This window comes from Salvelinus fontinalis, chromosome 31 (assembly GCF_029448725.1).
Source record: "Salvelinus fontinalis isolate EN_2023a chromosome 31, ASM2944872v1, whole genome shotgun sequence".
NCBI classification, from domain to species: Eukaryota; Metazoa; Chordata; class Actinopteri; order Salmoniformes; family Salmonidae; genus Salvelinus; species Salvelinus fontinalis.
The window spans coordinates 12794782-12819717 of NC_074695.1; the positions used below are offsets into that span (position 1 = coordinate 12794782).

Consider the following 24936-nt stretch of genomic DNA (forward strand, 5'->3'; position numbering starts at 1 on the left):
CGGGGACTCGGCTCTGATCTCTCCTACTCAGAGAGGAAGTGGCCACGTGATCTCTCCTACTCAGAGAGGAAGTGGCCACGGGGACTCGGCTCTGATCTCTCCTACTCAGAGAGGACGTGGCCCAGTTCCTTGACATGTGGAGCAGAACTGTCTGACATGGCCTGTGATGGCATATAAACAAGAAAAGTAAGCGAGAGAGAGGGAGGGAGAAAAAGAGTAAACCCTTCTCGTTAGCGATTTACTTTGCTGCATAAAAAACCCTAGCTTCCTGAGGAGCTGAGGGAGGGAGGGAGGGAGAGAGGAAGAGAAAAACAGAGGGGGAGAGAAACAGAGAAAGAGGTGGAGGGGAGAGTAAACCAGTCAGTCAGACAGAGAGACAGAGGGAGAGTAAACCAGTCAGTCAGACAGAGAGACAGAGGGAGAGGGAGTGGGGGGAGAGGGGGAGAGAGACAGTTAAATGGGGAGAGGGGAGACAGACAGGGAGAGGGGGGAGAGGGAGATAGAGAGACAGTCACAGAGAGAGACAGTCACAGAGAGAGACAGTCACAGAGAGAGACAGACACACAGACAGAGACAGACACACAGGCAGAGACAGACACACAGAGAGAGACAGACACACAGAGAGAGACAGACACACAGAGAGAGACAGACACAGAGAGAGACAGACACAGAGAGAGACAGACATACAGAGAGAGACAGACACACAGAGAGAGACAGTCACAGAGAGAGACAGTCACGGAGAGAGACAGACACACAGAGAGAGACAGACACACAGAGAGAGACAGTCAAGGAGACAGACAGTAACAGAGAGAGAGATAGTAACAGAGAGGGAGAGACACAGAGGGTGACAGATACAGAGGGAGACAGATACAGAGGGCAACAGACACAGCAAGGCGACAGAAACAGCGGGCGACAGACACAGAGGGAGACAGACACAGAGGGAGACAGACACAGAGGGAGACAGACACAGAGGGAGACAGACACAGAAGAAGGGAAATGGGGAGACAGACAGAGAGGGAGGGAGAGACATGGGGAGCGAGAGACAGAGAGAGACTAGGAGGGTGGGTGGGGAGAGAGTTTAATTTGCCAGCTCCTTGTCAATGACCAGTAGGACCAAACTCAAAGAAATAAGGATTCACTATGTTCTATGCCTTGGCTAGTCACCGTTGTTCAAGGGCTTTGTCTATAGACAGGATGGATGAAACATTCCCTGGATTTGTATTGTATGGAGGAGGTTGATTGGATTGGTTCTGCCCTCCTTTTTTATGAATCCTGTGTGTGTGTGTGTGTGTGTGTGTGTGTGTGTGTGTGTGTGTGTGTGTGTGTGTGTGTGTGTGTGTGTGTGTGTGTGTGTGTGTGTGTGTGTGTGTGTGTGTGTGTGTGTGTGTGTGTGTGTGTGTGTGTGTGTGTGTGTGAGAGAGAGGGTGTGTGTGTGTGAGAGAGAGAGAGAGAGAGAGAGAGAGAGAGAGAGAGAGAGAGAGAGAGAATGTGTGTGATACAGAGCAAGAGAGAGAGAGAGAGAGAGAGAGAGAGAGAATCAAAGGACTCATTTTTACAACATTGGAAAAACGAAATAAAATCCCAAAGCCGACTAAATTGCTATCTGACCCTAAATAGAGAATATGAATTGACTGATTATCTCTACTCTGTCAGAGATACGAAGCAGAAACAGATCCTTACCAAGTACAGGCTGAGTGACCACCGATTGGCAATAGAAACCGGCAGACATAAAAAGACATGGCTACCCAAAGAGGAGCGTGTATGTGGTCACTGCACGACAGGGGATGTAGAAACAGAGATGCACTTTCTCCTTTACTGTGATAAATATTCCTCACCAAGAGATTCCTTATTCACAGAAATGACTACATTTATTTCAAATTTTAACTTATTAAACCCAGAGGAAAAACTAAAAATACTCATGGGCGAAGGAGCAATGGCTACTCTTGCAGACAAATATGTATTTGCCTGCCATAGTCTGAGGGACACTGAATAATAACATCTGCATAGTAAACAGTAACTTACTTATTATTAGTATTACTATTATTGTTAATTCTATTATAATTGTTGTTTATCATTATAGATAGTAGTGGTGGGGGTAGTAGGGTGATGGTAATGATAGCAGTGTAATGACGATCGTTGTGGTGGTAGTTGTAGTACTGATGTAATGGTGAAGATAACAGTTATAAGTTAGTTATAGTTTCATTTTCCATGTTTAGCTTTTTATATTTATTACATTTCTCATATATTGTTGTTATTTTTGTATTTCATTTTGACTTATTATTTACTACCATTTTATATTATTATTTGTTATTGTTTATAATTTTATTACAATGTATATTGTTTGGCAATATTGACACTATGTTTTTCGCGCAAATGAAGCAGCTTGAGTTTGAATTAGAATTTGAAAGAGAGAGAGAGAGAAAGAGAGAGAGACAGAGAGAGACAGAGACAGATAGAAAGAGAGAGAGACAGAGAGAGAAAGAGAGAGACAAAGACAAAGTGTGTATGTGTGTGATACAGAGGCAGGGAGGACTCCAGAGGGGCAAGGAGATGCTGATATGGTTCATCGCCATAGCAGCCAGGATGATGGTGAAAACACAGATGCTGATGTGGCAGGACTAATTAGCAATCAAGAGCATGGGGCAAAGAGGGCTTTAAAACAGCGGTACTGTACTGTAAGACTAGAGATGGGTAGTGCTAATAGATATAGCATTTACATCTTAATTTATCAACGAAGGAAAATGGCAACACTCTGCATTCTGAACCACTCTTGTACTACACCCTGAACAGTCTGGATTCTGAACCACTCTCTCTGGTGCTACACTCTGGATCAGTCTGCATTCTGAACCACTCTCTCTGGTGCTACACTCTGGATCAGTCTGCATTCTGAACCACTCTCTCGGGTACTACACTCTGGATCAGTCTGCATTCTGAACCACTCTCTCTGGTGCTACACTCTGAACAGTCTGCATTCAGAACCACTCTCTCTGGTGCTACACTCTGGATCAGTCTGCATTCTGAACCACACTCTCTGGTGCTACACTCTGGATCAGTCTGCATTCTGAACCACTCTCTCTGGTGCTACACTCTGAACAGTCTGCATTCAGAACCACTCTCTCTGGTGCTACACTCTGGATCAGTCTGCATTCTGAACCACTCTCTCTGGTGCTACACTCTGGATCAGTCTGCATTCTGAACCACTCTCTCTGGTGCTACACTCTGAACAGTCTGCATTCTGAACCACTCTCTCTGGTGCTACACTCTGGATCAGTCTGCATTCTGAACCACTCTCTCTGGTGCTACACTCTGAACAGTCTGCATTCTGAACCACTCTCTCTGGTGCTACACCCTGAACAGTCTGGATTCTGAACCACTCTCTCTGGTGCTAAACTCTGGATCAGTCTGCATTCTGAACCACTCTCTCTGGTGCTACACTCCAGAACAGTCTGCATTCTGAACCACTCTCTCTGGTGCTACACTCTGAAAAGTCTGCATTCTGAACCACTCTCTCTGGTGCTACACTCTGGAACAGCCTTTATTCTGAACCACTCTCTCTGGTGCTACACTCTGAACCGTCTGCATTCTGAACCACTCTCTCTGGTGCTACACTCTGGATCAGTCTGCATTCTGAACCACTCTCTCTGGTGCTACACTCTGAACAGTCTGCATTCTGAACCACTCTCTCTGGTGCTACACTCTGAACAGTCTGCATTCTGAACCAATCTCTGGCACTACACTCTGGAACAGCCTTTATTCTGAACCACTCTCTCTGGTGCTACACTCTGAACAGTCTGCATTCTGAACAACTCTCTCTGGTGCTACACTCTGGATCAGTCTGCATTCTGAACCACTCTCTCTGGTGCTACACTCTGAACAGTCTGCATTCTGAACCACTCTCTCTGGTGCTACACTCTGGATCAGTCTGCATTCTGAACCACTCTCTCTGGTGCTACACTCTGGATCAGTCTGCATTCTGAACCACTCTCTCTGGTGCTACACTCTGAACAGTCTGCATTCAGAACCACTCTCTCTGGTGCTACACTGGATCAGTCTGCATTCTGAACCACTCTCTCTGGTGCTACACTCTGGATCAGTCTGCATTCTGAACCACTCTCTCTGGTGCTACACTCTGGATCAGTCTGCATTCTGAACCACTCTCTCTGGTGCTAAACTCTGGATCAGTCTGCATTCTGAACCACTCTCTCTGGTGCTACACTCTGAACAGTCTGCATTCTGAACCACTCTCTCTGGTGCTACACCCTGAACAGTCTGGATTCTGAACCACTCTCTCTGGTGGTAAACTCTGGATCAGTCTGCATTCTGAACCACTCTCTCTGGTGCTACACTCCAGAACAGTCTGCATTCTGAACCACTCTCTCTGGTGCTACACTCTGAAAAGTCTGCATTCTGAACCACTCTCTCTGGTGCTACACTCTGGAACAGCCTTTATTCTGAACCACTCTCTCTGGTGCTACACTCTGGAACAGCCTTTATTCTGAACCACTCTCTCTGGTGCTACACTCTGAACAGTCTGCATTCTGAACCACTCTCTCTGGTGCTACACTCTGGATCAGTCTGCATTCTGAACCACTCTCTCTGGTGCTACACTCTGAACAGTCTGCATTCTGAACCACTCTCTCTGGTGCTACACTCTGAACAGTCTGCATTCTGAACCAATCTCTGGCACTACACTCTGGAACAGTCTGCATTCTGAACCACTCTCTCTGGCACTACACTCTGAACAGTCTGCATTCTGAACCAATCTCTGGTGCTACACTCTGAACAGTCTGCATTCTGAACCACTCTCTGGTGCTACACTCTGAACAGTCTGCATTCTGAACCACTCTCTCTGGTGCTACACTCTGAACAGTCTGGATTCTGAACCACTCTCTCTGGTGCTACACTCTGGAACAGTCTGCATTCTGAACCACTCTCTCTGGTGCTACACTCTGAACAGTCTGCATTCTGAACCACTCTCTCTGGTGCTACACTCTGAACAGTCTGCATTCTGAACCACTCTCTCTGGTGCTAAACTCTGGATCAGTCTGCATTCTGAACCACTCTCTCTGGTGCTACACTCTGAACAGTCTGCATTCTGAACCACTCTCTCTGGTGCTACACCCTGAACAGTCTGGATTCTGAACCACTCTCTCTGATGCTACACTCTGGATCAGTCTGCATTCTGAACCACTCTCTCTGGTGCTACACTCTGAACAGTCTGCATTCTGAACCACTCTCTCTGGTGCTACACCCTGAACAGTCTGGATTCTGAACCACTCTCTCTGGTGCTAAACTCTGGATCAGTCTGCATTCTGAACCACTCTCTCTGGTGCTACACTCCAGAACAGTCTGCATTCTGAACCACTCTCTCTGGTGCTACACTCTGAAAAGTCTGCATTCTGAACCACTCTCTCTGGTGCTACACTCTGGAACAGCCTTTATTCTGAACCACTCTCTCTGGTGCTACACTCTGAACAGTCTGCATTCTGAACCACTCTCTCTGGTGCTACACTCTGGATCAGTCTGCATTCTGAACCACTCTCTCTGGTGCTACACTGAACAGTCTGCATTCTGAACCACTCTCTCTGGTGCTACACTCTGAACAGTCTGCATTCTGAACCAATCTCTGGCACTACACTCTGGAACAGTCTGCATTCTGAACCACTCTCTCTGGCACTACACTCTGAACAGTCTGCATTCTGAACCACTCTCTCTGGTGCTACACTCTGGAACAGTCTGCATTCTGAACCAATCTCTGGTGCTACACTCTGAACAGTCTGCAATCTGAACCACTCTCTGGTGCTACACTCTGAACAGTCTGCATTCTGAACCACTCTCTCTGGTGCTACACTCTGAACAGTCTGGATTCTGAACCACTCTCTCTGGTGCTACACTCTGGAACAGTCTGCATTCTGAACCACTCTCTCTGGTGCTACACTCTGAACAGTCTGCATTCTGAACCACTCTCTGGTGCTACACTCTGAACAGTCTGCATTCTGAACCACTCTCTCTGGTGCTACACTCTGGATCAGTCTGCATTCTGAACCACTCTCTCTGGTGCTACACTCTGAACAGTCTGCATTCTTTACCACTCTCTCTGGCGCTACACTCTGAACAGTCTGCATTCTGAACCACTCTCTCTGGTGCTACACTCTGAACAGTCTGCATTCTGAACCAATCTCTCTGGTGCTACACTCTGGATCAGTCTGCATTCTGAACCACTCTCTCTGGTGCTACACTCTGAAAAGTCTGCATTCTGAACCACTCTCTCTGGTGCTACACTCTGGAACAGCCTTTATTCTGAACCACTCTCTCTGGTGCTACACTCTGAACAGTCTGCATTCTGAACCACTCTCTCTGGTGCTACACTCTGGATCAGTCTGCATTCTGAACCACTCTCTCTGGTGCTACACTCTGAACAGTCTGCATTCTGAACCACTCTCTCTGGTGCTACACTCTGAACAGTCTGCATTCTGAACCAATCTCTGGCACTACACTCTGGAACAGTCTGCATTCTGAACCACTCTCTCTGGCACTACACTCTGAACAGTCTGCATTCTGAACCACTCTCTCTGGTGCTACACTCTGGAACAGTCTGCATTCTGAACCAATCTCTGGTGCTACACTCTGAACAGTCTGCATTCTGAACCACTCTCTGGTGCTACACTCTGAACAGTCTGCATTCTGAACCACTCTCTCTGGTGCTACACTCTGAACAGTCTGGATTCTGAACCACTCTCTCTGGTGCTACACTCTGGAACAGTCTGCATTCTGAACCACTCTCTCTGGTGCTACACTCTGAACAGTCTGCATTCTGAACCACTCTCTCTGGTGCTACACTCTGAACAGTCTGCATTCTGAACCACTCTCTCTGGTGCTAAACTCTGGATCAGTCTGCATTCTGAACCACTCTCTCTGGTGCTACACTCTGAACAGTCTGCATTCTGAACCACTCTCTCTGGTGCTACACCCTGAACAGTCTGGATTCTGAACCACTCTCTCTGATGCTACACTCTGGATCAGTCTGCATTCTGAACCACTCTCTCTGGTGCTACACTCTGAACAGTCTGCATTCTGAACCACTCTCTCTGGTGCTACACCCTGAACAGTCTGGATTCTGAACCACTCTCTCTGGTGCTAAACTCTGGATCAGTCTGCATTCTGAACCACTCTCTCTGGTGCTACACTCCAGAACAGTCTGCATTCTGAACCACTCTCTCTGGTGCTACACTCTGAAAAGTCTGCATTCTGAACCACTCTCTCTGGTGCTACACTCTGGAACAGCCTTTATTCTGAACCACTCTCTCTGGTGCTACACTCTGAACAGTCTGCATTCTGAACCACTCTCTCTGGTGCTACACTGGATCAGTCTGCATTCTGAACCACTCTCTCTGGTGCTACACTCTGAACAGTCTGCATTCTGAACCACTCTCTCTGGTGCTACACTCTGAACAGTCTGCATTCTGAACCAATCTCTGGCACTACACTCTGGAACAGTCTGCATTCTGAACCACTCTCTCTGGCACTACACTCTGAACAGTCTGCATTCTGAACCACTCTCTCTGGTGCTACACTCTGGAACAGTCTGCATTCTGAACCAATCTCTGGTGCTACACTCTGAACAGTCTGCATTCTGAACCACTCTCTGGTGCTACACTCTGAACAGTCTGCATTCTGAACCACTCTCTCTGGTGCTACACTCTGAACAGTCTGGATTCTGAACCACTCTCTCTGGTGCTACACTCTGGAACAGTCTGCATTCTGAACCACTCTCTCTGGTGCTACACTCTGAACAGTCTGCATTCTGAACCACTCTCTCTGGTGCTACACTCTGAACAGTCTGCATTCTGAACCACTCTCTCTGGTGCTACACTCTGAACAGTCTGCATTCTGAACCACTCTCTCTGGTGCTACACTCTGGAACAGTCTGCATTCTGAACCACTCTCTGGTGCTACACTCTGAACAGTCTGCATTCTGAACCACTCTCTGGTGCTACACTCTGAACAGTCTGCATTCTGAACCACTCTCTCTGGTGCTACACTCTGGATCAGTCTGCATTCTGAACCACTCTCTCTGGTGCTACACTCTGAACAGTCTGCATTCTGAACCACTCTCTCTGGCGCTACACTCTGAACAGTCTGCATTCTGAACCACTCTCTCTGGTGCTACACTCTGAACAGTCTGCATTCTGAACCAATCTCTGGCACTACACTCTGGAACAGTCTGCATTCTGAACCACTCTCTCTGGCACTACACTCTGAACAGTCTGCATTCAGAACCACTCTCTCTGGTGCTACACTCTGAACAGTCTGCATTCAGAACCACTCTCTCTGGTGCTACACTCTGGAACAGTCTGCATTCTGAACCACTCTCTGGTGCTACACTCTGAACAGTCTGCATTCTGAACCACTCTCTCTGGTGCTACACTCTGGAACAGTCTGCATTCTGAACCACTCTCTGGTGCTACACTCTGAACAGTCTGCATTCTGAACCACTCTCTCTGGTGCTACACTCTGAACAGTCTGCATTCTGAACCACTCTCTCTGGTGCTACACTCTGGAACAGTCTGCATTCTGAACCACTCTCTGGTGCTACACTCTGAACTGTCTGTATTCAGAACCACTCTCTGGTACTACACATTCTAGAACAGTCTGCATTCTGAACCACTCTCTGTTTCGACACTCTAGAACGGTCTGCAATGTTGTTTCTAGATGGCAACATGTGACGGCAAACGCTAAGACACTATTGTGACTGAAGAACATGGCTTGCCTCTCAACATCTGCAAATAAAAAGCATCAAGTTGACAGCTGTCTCTCTCTCTCTGGCAGGAAGATGGGTTAAAACACACAACAAATAATAAAAGAGCATGAGGTAAATGATATTCAAAGGTGTCACTGCTTCAGAGGGAAAGCCGGCGCTCCCTTAGGAGCCTGTGTTGTGATTCATATTGATATGGTTTTTGCGACCAAGCTTTAACTTCCTGACTGATGTCTTGAGATGTTGCTTCAATATATCCACATAATTTTCCTCCCTTATGATGCCATCTATTTTCTGAAGTGCACCAGTCCCTCCTGCAGCAAAGCACCCCCACAACATGATGCTGCCACCCCCGTGCTTCACGGTTGGGATGGTGTTCTTCGGCTTGCAAGCCTCCCCCTTTTTCCTCCAAACATAACGATGGTCATTATGGCCAAACAGTTCTATTTTTGTTTCATCAGACCAGAAGAAATTTCTCCAAAAGTACAATCTTTGTCCCCATGTGCAGTTACAAACCGTAGTCTGGCTTTTTTATGGCGGTTTTGGAGCATTGGCTTCTTCCTTGCTGAGCGGCCTTTCAGGTTATGTCGATATAGGACTTGTTTTATTGTGGATAAAGATCCTTTTGTACCTGTTTCCTCCAGCATCTTCACAAGGTCCTTGTGTTGTTCTGGGATTGATTTGCACTTTTCACACCAAAGTGCGTTCATCTCTAGGAGACAGAACGCGTCTCCTTCCTGAGCGGTATGACGGCTGTGTGGTCCAATGGTGTTTATACTTGCGTACTATTGTTTGTGCAGATGAACGTGGTACCTATAGGCATTTGGAAATTGCTCCCAAGGATGAACCAGACTTGTGGAGGTCTACAATTTTTTTTTCTGAGGTCTTGACTGATTTTCCCATGATGTCGAGCAAAGAGCCACTGAGTTTGAAGGTAGGCCTTGAAATACATCCACAAGTAGACCTCCAATTGTCTCAAATGATGTCAACCAGCCTATCAGAAGTTCCTAAAGCAATGACATCATTTTCTGGAATTTTCCAACCTGTTTAAAGGCACCTGTCAACTTAGTGTATGTAAACTTCCGACCCACTGGAATTGTGATACAGTGAATTATAAGTGAAATAATCTGTCTGTAAACAATTGTTGGAAAAATGACTTGTGTCATGCACAAAGTAGATGTCCTAACAAACTATAGTTTTGGCAAGTCGGTTAACAGGAAATTTGTGGAGTGGTTGAAAAATGAGTTTTAATGACTCCAACCTAAGTGTATGTAAACTTCCGACTTCAACTGTAGCTAGCAAACCAAAAGCATAGTTGGAGCCCTGACCTGGATATTATTTATTTGACACATCTTAGATTTCTTATAGTTATACTTAACTGTGGCATAGCAGTCCAGCACGTTCGCTGGGGAGCACCCATAAAATCATTCGATTTTATTTGGGGGAATGGCGGAGGGCCTCCAAATAAAATCGAATGATAATCATACCTCTGTATTCAGAAATACCACGGTATAAACGGTACTAAAGGTATATCACCAAAGCCTACTATGGGCCAAGAGAGGCTTACCCACGGCTTTGTATCTTTGACATCATTATTTTGGGGCATGGACGTTGTGTTCCACTGTAGACTTTAGTCTATGTAGGAAAGAGAAATCACATCAGGGTATCTGTTTGTCTGTCTCGACCAGTTATCTAATCACTGCCTGCCTCTAATCATCTTGCAGGGGGTTATGATGCTCCACTGTATCTCTGGTAAGAGCCACGATACTGCAGCTGGTTACTGGGTTCTGATCCTCCCACAGGATTGGCTGGCAGCGTCGCCTCTGACGTTACAGTGCTCAGCTTGGCACTGAGCAGGGACACTTATGTTATGGACATAGGCTGCACTTCATTCCATTAAGATGTTCCCTCATATCTACCCATAAGGCAATCCACCTTTGCAGAGTGTATCTGATTGGTCTTAGCAGTTCAATTTATTCTTCAATAACACAGACCACAAAACAAATCACGTGAAGAAAAATATATTTATTCAAAGAGAACAAATCATAGTTTTTATGCTGGAAAGTAGATGGTCAATGTTTATTCTCCCCTGTCCTCAGTGTTTTCTCCACTGAACAAAGAGACAGGATGTCGTTTATACCCAAGCCTAGCCTGTAGCTGACCAATTAGAATTTCTTGCAGTAAAATTGGTCCAATGGCCAAATACCAAGTATTCCGTTGCAGGATCAATGTATAGACAATTTGGACCAATGAGAACTTGCCACGTGTAACTATGATTCCCAGACTGGAACACCTCCACAGATTCTAAACAGATGTTGAACTGAAAAACAACTATTTCCATTGATTGTTAATTCCCTCTTGACCTTTAGTCCTCTGCGTTGTGTATTTATCTTAGAATATTCTTACAATGGCTGGTCATAGTCAGGAGGTAGAAGTGACTAAACCAGCAGACAAAACATGTTACAGTGATGCCATTGTGACATCTTTTATATGCTTGATCAGGTTGTTTTTACTGTTTGTATAAAGACGTTTGTCAACGTTTTTTTAGAAACTCGAAATAATTGTAATCTGACCAGATAACAACCAGAAGATAACATCTTTCCCATGATGTCTTGGTCTCATCTAAACATGATCGTAACAGAGACCAGTTGACTATAAATCTAGTTCTACTGCTTTTCCTGAGAATGTTTTTTTAACGTAATTATATCCATGGTTACAGAGTCGTAAACATGACCTCCTGAGATGCTGTTGACTGACATATTCTATTGACAACTGATATTGCCAAACGCATGTCACAGAAAAGGAGGTACGGTTGTGAACAAGGCATTTCCTGTCATTTGTGTTGAATATACAGGATAGACTGATAATGTAATAATAATGTAATGTAATATGTAATGTAATAATGTGCTGAAAAACTGAATCCTGTCCAGGTCACTGTGTATGAGCAAATATTTGGACAGTGACATTATTTTTTGTTTGTGGGGGGGTGGGGGCTCTGTACTCCAGCGCTTAGGATTTGAAATGATATAATTACTATGAAGTGAACCGTTTAGAAATTCTAGCACTTTTTATACATAGCCCCCCCCCCCCCATTTTAGGGAATCCTTGAAACGCAATGATTACATCAAGCTTGTGACTCTACAAGCTCTATATTACCACTATAGAGCTTGTAGTTAGCATTTTCCGGTTAGCATTTTCCGGAGGAAATTATATTTATGCATCTGTAACTTTGAAAATGCACTCAAATTAAAGCTGACCGTCTGCACTTTGACCTCCTAGTCATTGTATGATTTCCAGTCCTAAGTGCTGGAGTACAGAGACAAAACAACAACAAAGGTGTCCCTGTCCTAATACTGTTGGTACCTCACTGTAATTACTGAAGACATACGGAAGCCGCTAAACATTGACCTCGCTCCTACTTCCATGATGCTTTCAAATCAATTAAACAACCTCCCCTCAACACACACAGACACACACAGACACACACACACACACACACACACACACACACACACACACACACACACACACAGACACACAGACACAGACACAGACACAGACACAGACACAGACACAGACACAGACACAGACACAGACACAGACACAGACACACACACACACACACACACAGACACACACACAGACACACACACACACACACACACACACACACACACACACACACACACACACACACACACACACACACACACACACACACACACACACACACACACACAGAGAGAGTTGCTGTTGAACGGTGTATGTTGGTCATTTAGAATGAACTTTGTGGTGGTCCTACAAAGAGGAAGCAGTCAATTCTACACAGCAGTGGTCTGACACCCTGTTTCTCTGAGTGTTCCCTTCATTTAGCTCCCTAAGGGGCCCTGGTTAACTAGTAAATACACTAATTACATTGGGCTGATTGCTGAGGGAAATGACTTGGAAGGAATCTGACGGGAAACTTCCTAGTTGTCGAAGTTAACAAAGTCAGGCCATCGAAAATGTCTTGAGCTGTAACTAACCATTAGCAATAAGAGTAAATATTGTTTCAACCGCTCAATACTGAACAAAAATATAAACGCAACATGCAACAATTTCAACGGTTTGACTGAGTTACAGTTTACTGAGAAATCAGTCAATTTAAATAAATAAATTAGGCCCTAATCGATGGATTTCACATGACTGGGCAGGGGCGCAGCCATGGGTGGGCCTGAGAGGGCATAGGCCCACCCACTTGTGAGCCAGGCCCACCCACTGGGGAGTTAGGCCCAGATGTGGAGGACCTGGGCTGGCGTGGTTACATGTGACCTGCGGTTGTGAGACCGATTGGACGTACTGCCAAATTCTCTAAAAAGATATTGGAAGCGGCTTACGGTAGAGAAATGAACATTAAATTCTCTGGCAACAGCTCTGTTGAACTTTCCTGCAGTCAGCATGCAAGTATCTTTGGTACCATTTGCATGAGATATTGCTGATGTAAAGGATAGCATACCCATCATTACAGCATCATTCTAGCATCATTGCAGCATCATTTCAGCATGACGTAATGCAAAATAGACATAATGGGAATCAAAGTAACATGCTGACCATCTGACTGACCAAGAGGGGTTCCCACAGGTGATACTGACCGACCAAGATGGGTTCCCACAGGTGATACTGACCGACCAAGATGGGTTTATTCACATTTATTCTTCTACGCTGTTTAAGTAGATATGATTGGAGGCTTACCTGGTCCCAGTCTATACTGCGGAAAAACGTGTGCGACTTGATGTCAGCGAAGCCCGTTTGGACCTGGCAACCCAGACGCTCTTTGGGGTCCTGTTAGGTGGAGAGAAATTAGTAGAATCAAGAGTTTGTGTGCTCATTGAAATATAAACCGATTTTAACAGAAGCAATTGTCACAAAGCGGTTTACAGATACCCAGCCTAAAACCCCAAAGAGCAAGCAGTGCCGAGGCAGAAAGAAGCACGTTGTTGGAAATCAATTACAGCAATTTACAGCAATGTGATCTTGGTATAATGTAGAGATGTAAAATTATATGAACCCTTTGGAATCACCTGGATTTCTGCATAAATTTGACATAAAATGTGATCTGATCTTCATCTAAGCCACAACAATAGACAAACACAGTGTGCTTAAACTAATAACACACAAATTATTGTATTTTTATTGTCTATATTGATTACATTATTTAAACATTCACAGTGTAGGTTGGAGAAGGTATGTGAACCCCAAGGCTAATGACTTCTCCAAAAGCTAATTGGAGTCAGGAGTCAACTAACCTGGGGTCAAATCAACGAGACGAGATTGGAGATGTTGGTTAGAGCTGCCCTGCCCAATAAAAAAAATCAAAATTTGAGTTTGCTATTCACAAGAAGCATTGCCTGAAGTGAACCCTACCTCGAACTAAAGAGATCTCAGAAGACCTAAGATTAAGAATTTTTGCCTTGCATGAAGCTGGAAAGTGTTACAAAAGTACCTCTAAAAGTCCACGGTAAGACAAATTGTCTATAAATGGAGACATTTCAGCACTGTTGCTACTCTCTCTAGGAGTGGCCGTCCTGCAAATGTGACTGCAAGAGCACAGCGCAGAATTCTCAATGAGGTTAAGAAGAATCCTAGAGTGTCAGCTAAAGGCTTACAGAAATCTCTGGAAGATGCTAACATCTCTGTTGACGAGTCTACAATACGTAAAATACAAAACAAGAATTATGTTTATGGGAGGACACCACGGAAGAAGCCACTGCTGTCCAAAAAGAACATTGCTGCATGTCTGAAGTTCGCAAAAGAGCACCTGGATGTTCCACAGCGCTACTGGCAAAATATTCTGTGGACAGATGATGTTTGGAAGGAACACACAACACTATGTGTGGAGAAAAAAAGGCACAGCACACCAACATCAAAACCTCATTCCCACTGGAAAGTATGGTGGAGGGAGCATCATGGTTTGGGGCTGCTTTGCTGCCTCAGGGCCTGGACAGCTTGCTATCATCGACGGAAAAATGAATTCCCAAGTTCATCAAGACATTTTGCAGGAGAATGTAAGGCTAGCAGTCCGTAAATTGAAACTCAACAGAAGTTAGTTGATGCAACAGAACAACAACCCAAAGGACAGAAGTAAATCAACAGAATGGCTTGAACAGAAGAAAATACGCCTTCTGGAGTGGCCCAGTCAGTCCTGACCTCAACCCGATTGACATGCTGTGGAATGACCTCAAGAGAGCAGGTCACACCAGACATCCCAAGAATATTGTGGAACTGAAACAGTTTCGTAAAGAGGAATGGTCCAAAATTCCTCCTGCCCGTTGTGCAGGTCTGATCTGCAACTACAGAACGCGTTTGGTTGAGGTTATTGCTGCCAAAGGAGGGTCAACCTGTTATTAAATCCAAGGGTTCACATACTTTTTCCAACCTGCACTGTGAATGTTTACACGGTGTGTTCAATAAAGACATGAAAAATGATAGTTGTTTGTGTGTTATTAGTTTAAGCAGACTGTATTTGTCTATTGTTGTGACTTAGATCAAGATCCGATAAAATATTATGACCAATTTATGCAGAAGGTAATTCTAAACGGTTCAGATACTTTTTCTTCCCACTGTATTAGCCCCCCCCCCCCCCCCAGTGTATTTCATCAGCCCCTCTACATATGTCATGTGGACAAACCACCACCCACCTGCTGACTCCCAACAGTGGGGATGTGGTATTTTCATCAGTACAATAATTGTAATACTAACTGGTAATGGTTAAATGGACCTGTTTTATATCAGCTTAAAGGTGAGACCCATGACCTTTCACTCCCCCACTATAGTGTCTTACCATAGCCATGTATATCAGGGATGATACACTCAAACACGTAGAAACACTATGAGCAACACACACACGTGGCCGCACGTACACACGCACACACACACACACACACACACACACACACACACACACACACACACACACACACGTACACATACACACATACGTACACACGCACACACACACACACACACATATACGTACACACACACACACGCAGTGCCTTTAAGAAAGTATTCACACTCCTTGACTTTTTCAACATTTCGTTGTGTTACAAAGTGGGATTAAAATGGTTTTAATTAGATTGTTTTTGTCAACGAACTACACAAAATGACATTATGGGATATTGTGTGTAGATCAGACACAAAATCTAAATGTAATCTATCTTAAATTCAAGCTGTAACACAACAAAATGTGAAAGAAGTCAAGGGGTGTGAATACTTTCTTGAAGGCACTGTATACACACGTAAAAACATCCATACACACACACACACTCTGTCTCTCAGCCAAATGGCTGTGGCCTTCACAGAGTGGCTGTCATGGTGCTGTCCTAATGGTGTCTTGAACACGGTTCTTCACACGCTGTTTTCACCGAGGGGGAGGGAGACGCTTTATTGGACGCACTTGGTGAACACTACGGTGTTCTTCTCTCACCTTGTTTAAAAAGCCCTTCAGCACGCTGGCAGCCTTTACCGACAGGGACCTTGGGATGCGAATCGTTTTTTCCAGAATAACTGTGTGGAGAAGACAGAGAGAGAGAATGAACGTGAAAGAGAGAGAGAGAGAGGAAGAAGAAGAGAGAGAGAGAGGAAAAGAGAGAGAGAGAGAGAATGTATGAGACAGAGAGGAAGAGGAAGAGAGAGAGAGAGGGGAAGAGGAAGAGAGAGAGAGGAAGAGGCAGAGAGAGAGAGGAAGAGAGAGAGAGAGAATGTATGAGACAGAGAGGAAGAGGAAGAGAGAGAGGAAGAGAGAGAGGAAGAGAGAGAATGTATGAGACAGAGAGGAAGAGGAAGATAGAGAGGAAGAGGAAGAGAGAGAGAGAGAGAGAGAGAGAGAGAGAGAGAGAGAGAGAGAGAGAGAGAGAGAGAGTGTATGAGACAGAGAGAGTGAGGACAATCCTGCAGAGGGAGGGAGGCAAACAATTGGTGATTCACCATCTGGCCTGCCCGTGGGTGCCCGTGGGTGCCTGTGTCTGCTGCGTAGGAGCGAGGGCGTGGAAAGGGGGAGGAGGAGGGTGCTCTGCGACTGCTTCAGTCACGTGCTGCCTTGAGACAAGCGGCACACATGCTCAACACACCACTGAAGGACAGCAAGTTCTGTTTTCCACAGTGGAAAACAGTTTAGTGGTATTGTGTAACAGCTGACCTTGTTGGTTAGTTGGAGCCACTGACACTCTGGGTACGTCCCTATAATCTCTCCTTCCTCCTGAGCTGTGCACATGTTCATTCCTACCCACATATAAAACCTATTTAATGGGATTGGTGTAGGCCTGGCCTACATGGAGTTTCTTAAAGCCATAAAGAGAAGTGTACAAGTGGGGTCAAGTAAATCCTTGATTGACCTAAAAAATCCCCCCCCCCCCTCACATTCATAACAAACCTTAACATGTCTAGGAGCAGACAAGGCAGACGCAAAGCAGTTTAACTTCCCTGGCTCTCTGATGAACAGATTACAGATGGAAGAGTAGAGAGTTGTTTATCCTCCTCTTCTTCCTAAATGCCCGGGCCAGCCCTCTCTGATCTGTTTGTTTACGCTGAGTCCTAATGAAATGTTAACTGGATCAGTCTCTGGCTGTGTACCAAATGACACCCTAGTCCATATCTAGTGCACTACTTTTGACCAGGACTCTGGTCAAAAGTAGTGCACTAGATAGGGAAGTGCCATTTGTAATGGTGTTGGCACCCCGGGGTTAGGGTAAATGATTACATTTACATGTATTGTTATTGTTTAATCAAAACTTGACTTCTGCTATTAACCCAGCTATTAACCCCTCTGAAACGGATAAGTGTGAGGGGCTGTCACATTGTGCACCAGGGGAGCTGTTGTGGGGGGTTACCTGCCTTGCTCAAGGGCACAATGGCAGATTTCTGGGGCCACATTGGGCACCAGGGGAGCTGTTGTGGGGGGTTACCTGCCTTGCTCAAGGGCACAATGGCAGATTTCTGGGGCCACATTGGGCACCAGGGGAGCTGTTGTGGGGGGTTACCTGCCTTGCTCAAGGGCACAATGGCAGATTTCTGGGGCCACATTGGGCACCAGGGGAGCTGTTGTGGGGGGTTACCTGCCTTGCTCAAGGGCACAATGGCAGATTTCTGGGGCCACATTGGGCACCAGGGGAGCTGTTGTGGGGGGGTTACCTGCCTTGCTCAAGGGCACAATGGCAGATTTCTGGGGCCACATTGGGTGCCCGGGTAGCTGTTGTTGTGGGGGGTTACCTGGCTTGCTCAAGGGCACAATGGCAGATTTCTGGGGCCACATTGGGCACCAGGGGAGCTGTTGTTGTGGGAGGTTACCTGGCTTGCTCAAGGGCACAATGACAGATTTATGGGGCCAATGGCAAATTTCTGGGGCCAATATCTGGGGCTGGAGGGAGCTTTGGCCCGGGGCCTGGGTTAGGAACACTGATGGTGATGTGTTTAGTGGTCAACAGAAGGAAGGGTTGGGGAGCGGTAGAGTATGGTAGATAGTAGATAGCATAGTATGGATGGAAAGACAGACAGGCAGACAGACAGACAGACAGACAGACAGACACACAGACAGACACACAGACAGACAGACAGACAGAGCTTGGCCAAATACTATCCCCCACCAGGTTGGCACCAAATGTTCCATGACACAAACACTCTCACGGGCTTAGAACCTAACCGCAAGAACCTGATTGTCCTGGACCTTTGGATACCACCATGCCAACCCTACACTCTGTATGTCAGTCTATGGTTCTGGGGGTTGGCATGTGTGCCAGGGTTGCCCAGGGTGAGGTTGGCACTGGTCAGGGTGGTGACATAAGGCTGGTCACCCCCTACGGATAGAGGGGCCGGTTTCCGCTAGCGAGGTGGCATCCAGGAGCATGCTGCTTGCCCTGTGGGGGCGTGAGGAAGACCAAAGGGTTGGCAGATGCCGGTGGGTTTCAGTGCTCATGCCCAAGCTGCAATGGGTGGGTACGGTGGAGACTGGGGGAGGTATGGAGGAATGTTTGCTCCAACAGGGTTGTAGTACAGTATAACACATACAAATAAAATAACCAGAACGGCATCCCCATTCAATCAATTACATTTAAATGGCGAAACACGTCTGATAGCCTACAAATGTGTCATACAAGAAGCAATTGGCTCTCCTGTGGTATTGCTCTAGCTGTCCGAATGTCTCATACTTATTTTTTGCGTGCAAATCTTTATCGATTTGAACACAAAATACATAATAAATAAATAAGAACTGTATTGAGAGACGTGTGGTGTGTTTGTGTGTTGTCTGAGGCGGTTTGGAGCACCAAAATACATATTTCCAGATATAAATAGTAAGACATTTAAAGACATATGTAGTACTGCTATCCTAAATAATCATGCCCTTTGAGTGGAGGAGTGAGTAGCCAATGTGATCAGAGAATGTGTTGTTTTTGACACAACAAGGCCCCCATACAACACCCAGGTGGGTGCTACATATAGTAGTAGTAGTAGTGGATGTCACACTTAACAAAGTGAAGCACTGTGTGACATTAGGTAAGGAGCGCTGTCATGAATCCACTCCAAACTGTAGTAGAGGGCTCTCTCACCTTGGAAGAGGTACTCCTCGGTATTCATGTCAGGATTGTCGGTGATGATGTCGAAAGGGGACCTTCCGGCCATCATCTCAAACATAAGCACGCCTAACGCCCACCAGTCAACACTGAACCCTGGAGAGAGACGCCATCTTGGTTAGATTCAGCTACAGTATGGTAATGACAGAAATGGTTTGGTAATGAGAGAGAGAGATCTGTTCATTCTTTTCACCTGTTGTTTTTTTGTTATTGTTATGAGTTAAACAGTCTCAAAGGTAAATTCCCAGAGCTCATGTTCTCCCCGTTCCCTCCATGTGTGTGTTGTTGACGAGAGGGACCTACCATAGTCTTCCCCTCTGAGGATCTCAGGGCCGATGTAGTTGGGGGTTCCACAGAATGTACTGGTGGTGTCTCCAGGTCTGATGCCCTCCTGATAGAGGAGAGAGATGGAGGAGGAGGAGAGAGGAGAGAGTTAAAGATGGAGAGATACAGGGACGATAACAGAGAACGATGGTAGGAAAGAGAGCGAGAGAAAGACAAGAAAGAGAAAAGAAGAAAAAGTGTGAGACTTCGATACCTCGTGTGTTGTACATAGTGAATGACAAGTCCTTCAGCAGTAACAGCTCAGCAGTACTATAACAGTACACTGTACAGTAGTTCTGAGTGTCTCACCTTGCACATCCCGTAGTCTGTGAGCTTGATGTGTCCCTCGTGATCCAAGAGGACGTTGTCTAGTTTCAAATCTCGGTAGATGATTCCATTTTCGTGCAGGAAATTCAGAGCGATACAAATTTCAGCAGCATAGAATCTGAAAAAAGAAGAAGTAAGGATTAATTCAGACATGCTTTTCCTTCTTCAGAGAGTTCCCAGCCCACAGACTTCGTGACTTAGTTTGTCCAAATGTACAGTTCGGTTCTGACCTTCAACCACGTAGAAACCATCCTGAAGCCAACATATACGGTAGAATGTATATTTTTATACAGGAAGTAGTTTCTAATGAATAGGTGATTCTTTTCTTATATTCTCTGTCTAACATTTGGCATGGAGAGACGGTGGGTTACATGGTGTTGATTTCTCTGGTGCACTAGAGCCTTATTTTTCCCCATGGGGGGGCTCTCCCTCTCTCTCTCTCTCTCTCTCTCTCTCTCTCCCTCTCTCTCTCTCTCTCCCACTCCCTATGTGCTCTCTCTCTCTCTCTCTCTCTCTCTCTCTCTCTCTCTCTCTCCCGCTCCCTATGTGCTCTCTCTCTCTCTCTCCCTCTCTCTCTCCCTCCCGCTCCCTATGTGCTCTCTCTCACACTCTCTCCGTCTCACTCTCTCTCCGTCTTTGCTCTCTCTCTCTCTCTCTCTCTCTCTCTCTCTCTCTCTCTCTCTCTCTCAATTCAATTACATTCAAAGGGCTTTATTGGCATAGGAAACATATGTTTACATTGCCAAAGCAAATGGAAGAGACAATAAACAACAGGGAAATAAACAAGGGAAACATTAGTGAACATATCACTCACAAAAGTTAAAAGAATATAGACATTTGAAATGCTATATTATTGGCTATGTTGTAACAATGTGTAAGTAGTTGAAGTATGAAAGGGAAAATAAATAAACATACAAATATAGCTTGTATTTACTATGTTGTTTGTGCTCCACTAGTTGCCCTTTTCTCATGGCAACGGGCCCCTTGCTGCTGTGATTGCCCACTCTGTTATTTCGCCTAACAGATATGGGAGTTTATCAATGTTTCATTTGTTTTCAAATTCTTTGTGGAACTGTGTAATTTGAGAGAAATATGTGTCTCTAAAATGGTCATACATTTCGCAGAAGGTTAGAAAGTGCAGCTAAGTTTCCACCTCCTTTTGTGGGCAGTGTGCACATAGCTTGTCATCTCTCGAGATGCAGGTCTGCCTACGGTGGCCTCTCTCAACAGCAAGGCTATGCTCACTGAGTCTGTACATAGTGTGATGGCCCTGAATTTGTCTGAACCGTCTCAGTGCTTCCCCTTTAATTCCCAATTAAATAGCCAGCCTCAGCTACGCAAAAGTGAGGTTGTGATGGAGACGTGAATGAGGATGTGTACCCTCAGTTCCGAAGCTTCTCTATTCCGTTTGTTTTGTTGTATTTAAAAGTGTGCTTTGTAGCCTAATAGCTAGTTTACCCAGGATCGGATCCACTCTTTGCTTCCGTTGGATGACACATCTCTGTTCTTCTTCGTGGCTTTTCTCCGCTGGAGATCTGTTGGCGGATTGGATTGTCTGACTGACCGACTGACTACAAACTTTTTGTATACGGTATTTCATTTGTTTTGGTGTGATGTGTACCATGATGATTTATGTGATCAGTTGTAGTTGAAGACTTACTGAGATTTGATACTCTTCTGGGTTGCGTGGTAAAAGAGTTGATATTTTGATTGTATGATTTGATACTGGGTTTACGCTACACTTGTATGAACGGACAAACATTGCGTGACTAAGGTCACTTGAGTTCCCTGAACTCCTTTACCGGGCTGGAATCTTTAGGCCCGAGGTACAGGACATTTCGGGAGGAACCAGAGCTCATTATTTGTTATATTGTTATGTGTGTGTGATAATTTATGTTGGTAGTACAACCCACGCAAAAGAATACAGTTGTTTTGAAGTTCTTTCCAATGTTTTAAGGGTTTATGAAAAGTGTATGTCCATCCTGACTTTTACATGAGTCCTTTGTATTGGTGTAGACTTGACGGACCAGACGGGACTCATTTCCTCCCACAGCAAAAGGAGAAATCAATATTTTCTCTGGTAGGTACCACCTACCTGGCACCCCTACAAATAATAACCTCAAGTCAAAACCATTACAATAGTCAAGGATTTTCTTAATTTAGGGTTAGTCACAGTGGTCAGGTATTCTGACACTGTGTACTCTCTGTTTAGGGCCAAATAGCGTTCCAATGTGCTCTGTTTTTTGGTTGATTCTTTCCAGTGTGTCAATTAGTTATCTTTTTCCTTCTCATAATTTGGATGGGTCGAAATGTGTTTGTGTTCTGGGGCTCTGTGGGTTCTGTTAGTGAACAGAGCCCCAGAACCAGTTGGCTGAGGGGACTCTTCTCCATGCGAGTCCAGTATGGGGAGGTCGGGTGCCGCAGAGTGTTCTAGTGCCCTCGCCAATTCATTGATATTGTATATGTTGAAGAGGGTGGGGCTCAAGCTGCATCCCTGTTTCACCCCACAGCTCTGAGGAAAGAAATCTGTGTGTTTATTGCCAATTTTAATTGCGCACTTGTTGTTTGTGTACATTGACATTATGTCATATGCTTCCCCCCATCAATTTGTATAGCAGACCCTGGTGCCAAATTGATTCAAAAGCTTTTTTTAAATCAACAAAGCATGAGAAGACTTATCTTTTGTTTTGTTTGTATGTCAATAAATGTGTGCAGGGTGTATACGTGGTCTGTCGAACAGTATTTTGGCAAAAAGCCTATTTGACATTTACTCAGGACATTGTTTCACTGAGAAAAGTAGTCTGCTGTTGAATATACTGCAGAAGATTTTTCTGAAATTGCTTCTGAAACACATTCCATGGTAATTCCACAGGTCAAATTTGTCTCCACTTTTGTGGATTGGGGAGAGCGAGAGAAAGAGAGCGAGAGAAAGAGAGCACAGAGACAGAGAGAGGGCACAGAGACAGACAGAGAGAGAGAGGGCACAGAGACAGAGAGAGAGAGGGCACAGAGACAGACAGAGAGAGAGAGGGCACAGAGACAGACAGAGAGAGAGAGGGCACAGAGACAGAGAGAGACAAGAGAGTGAGAGGGCACACAGAGAGAGAGATAGAGACAAGGCAGACAGAAAGAGATAGAGACAGGGCACACAGAAAGAGAGAGAGAAAGGGAGAGAGAGATACAGGGCACAGGGAGAGAGAGAAACGGAGAGAGAGATACAGGGCACAAAGAGAGAGAGAGAGAGGGAGAGAGAGAGAGAGAGAGAGAGAGGGAGAGAGAGAGAGAGAGAGAGAGAGAGAGAGAGAGAGAGAGAGAGAGAGAGAGAGAGAGAGAGAGAGAGAGAGCAGTGCCTCACTGAGCGGTGTTGTGCACTTCATCCTGACAGCTCCACCACCGTCCCCTCAGGGGAACCAACCCAGCGACCTCTCAGAGCACGCCTCATGAATATGTACCATCATTATCGGTGATAACCATGCCGCTGTGCATGGACGGGGCCGGGGCCCACTGCATACAGATGGAGTGCCAGTGGGGGCCCTTGCCTCTCTAAATCATCCTGCCTTTGATCCAAGTTTATCACCAGCGCACTCAGAGAAACTACGTAGACAGGCACAATGAATTATGAGCGCTAATTATGTTTTGCCGATGTAATGATGTTTTTTTTCTTCAAAAGACCACGTCAGGAGAATTTGGTTTGACTTGCCCTTCCGCGGAAACGCTAACAGACTGTCAAGCGGAGAGTAGCTTTCTCCGGAAGAAAAATAAGAAGAGCACAGGAGAGATATAGTAAGGTCAATCAAAGTGGTTTTGCACCAGCCGCCCCAAAATAGTAAGAATCTACCAATCACAGGCTGTTTCTGTTCCAGGCCAGTTTGTCACTCTCCTTGAACAGCACTCTCTGTACTAAGCAAACGAGCCCAATTATGAGGGCTGCCTGCCTGTGTGTCATCGTACAGCTTCAACGAGGCTATTTCAAGAAATGGCTCGGCCTTTCCTTGTCCCTCACTTGTGCAATAGGGGAGTAGGGGAGAGACAGTGAGGGAGAGAGTGGACGGGAGAGACCGTGAGGGAGAGGGAGGACGGTGGCTACGGACAGAGATTGGGACTTGACTATACGGTGATACCGCCAACTTCATCCACTTCACCCATGTGCCTTTCATGTTGGGATTCTAATAGGGCCTCGTCCTCCTCAAAACAAATGGATACGTTTATAGGGGAAATGGCAGAGAGCCATGTTTAAGGGTTGATTGACGGGTTCTGTCCGTATGCTGTTGAAGTACCGGAGGAACTGGAGTAGAATGTCTGTTTACCTCGCATGTTCTTCTGGTAGTTTCCGTTGCCGTTGCATATGAAACATCAGATCCCCTCCGTTGACGTACTCGATCACGAGAAATAACCTAGAATCGGAAGAACAGGGAAGGAGAAGAGATTGGGAAACTGTCTTGGGAGAGTGTCTGAAGGTTGAATGTATCCTGAGTGGTCCTTGTACCAAGATTGCCATTTTCCCAAACAATAGTCAAGTATTGTCATTGTACAAGGGGAGGCTGCACGGATGCCAATTCAATTATAATGTATCTTAGCTTAAGTTCTTCGTAACAATCAATGTCTTCGTGAAATTGGTTAATTTTTTTTCTTCCCCAAAATCATTTTTGCTCTAAAAACCCCCAGTAAAAAAAAAGCCTGTTTGGTTTTACAGGTCATGGTTCATGGTCTGATGGTAAACACTCTCATGGCCTACCAGTAATTGACTACAAGTGTACATAAAGTTACAATGAGAAGTCTGTCACTGAATGCATCACTATTCACAGAAGCCACAGCTCCATAGTTTTTTACTTCACACTGAAAATGAACAGAGGTCTAATGGTGAGCGATTAAGTTGCCTAGTTCCAAGACCAGTGGGACAGCTACAGAGAAATGTTACCTTTA

At 45.4% G+C, this 24936-nt stretch overlaps 1 protein-coding gene across 1 annotated transcript in view; it reads right to left on the minus strand.

Annotated features, from left to right (window-relative positions):
* LOC129829601 (protein kinase C zeta type-like) overlaps nt 1-24936 on the minus strand; it is a gene marked incomplete at its 5' end in the record, with an annotated part of 87821 nt that overhangs the window by 14211 nt on the left and 48674 nt on the right. Inside the window, 6 exons of the mRNA XM_055891386.1 lie at nt 13490-13579; nt 16224-16303; nt 19339-19458; nt 19666-19753; nt 19996-20131; nt 24321-24407. Of these exons, the coding sequence (XP_055747361.1) occupies nt 13490-13579; nt 16224-16303; nt 19339-19458; nt 19666-19753; nt 19996-20131; nt 24321-24407 (601 nt within the window). The remainder of the gene's footprint in view (nt 1-13489; nt 13580-16223; nt 16304-19338; nt 19459-19665; nt 19754-19995; nt 20132-24320; nt 24408-24936) is intronic.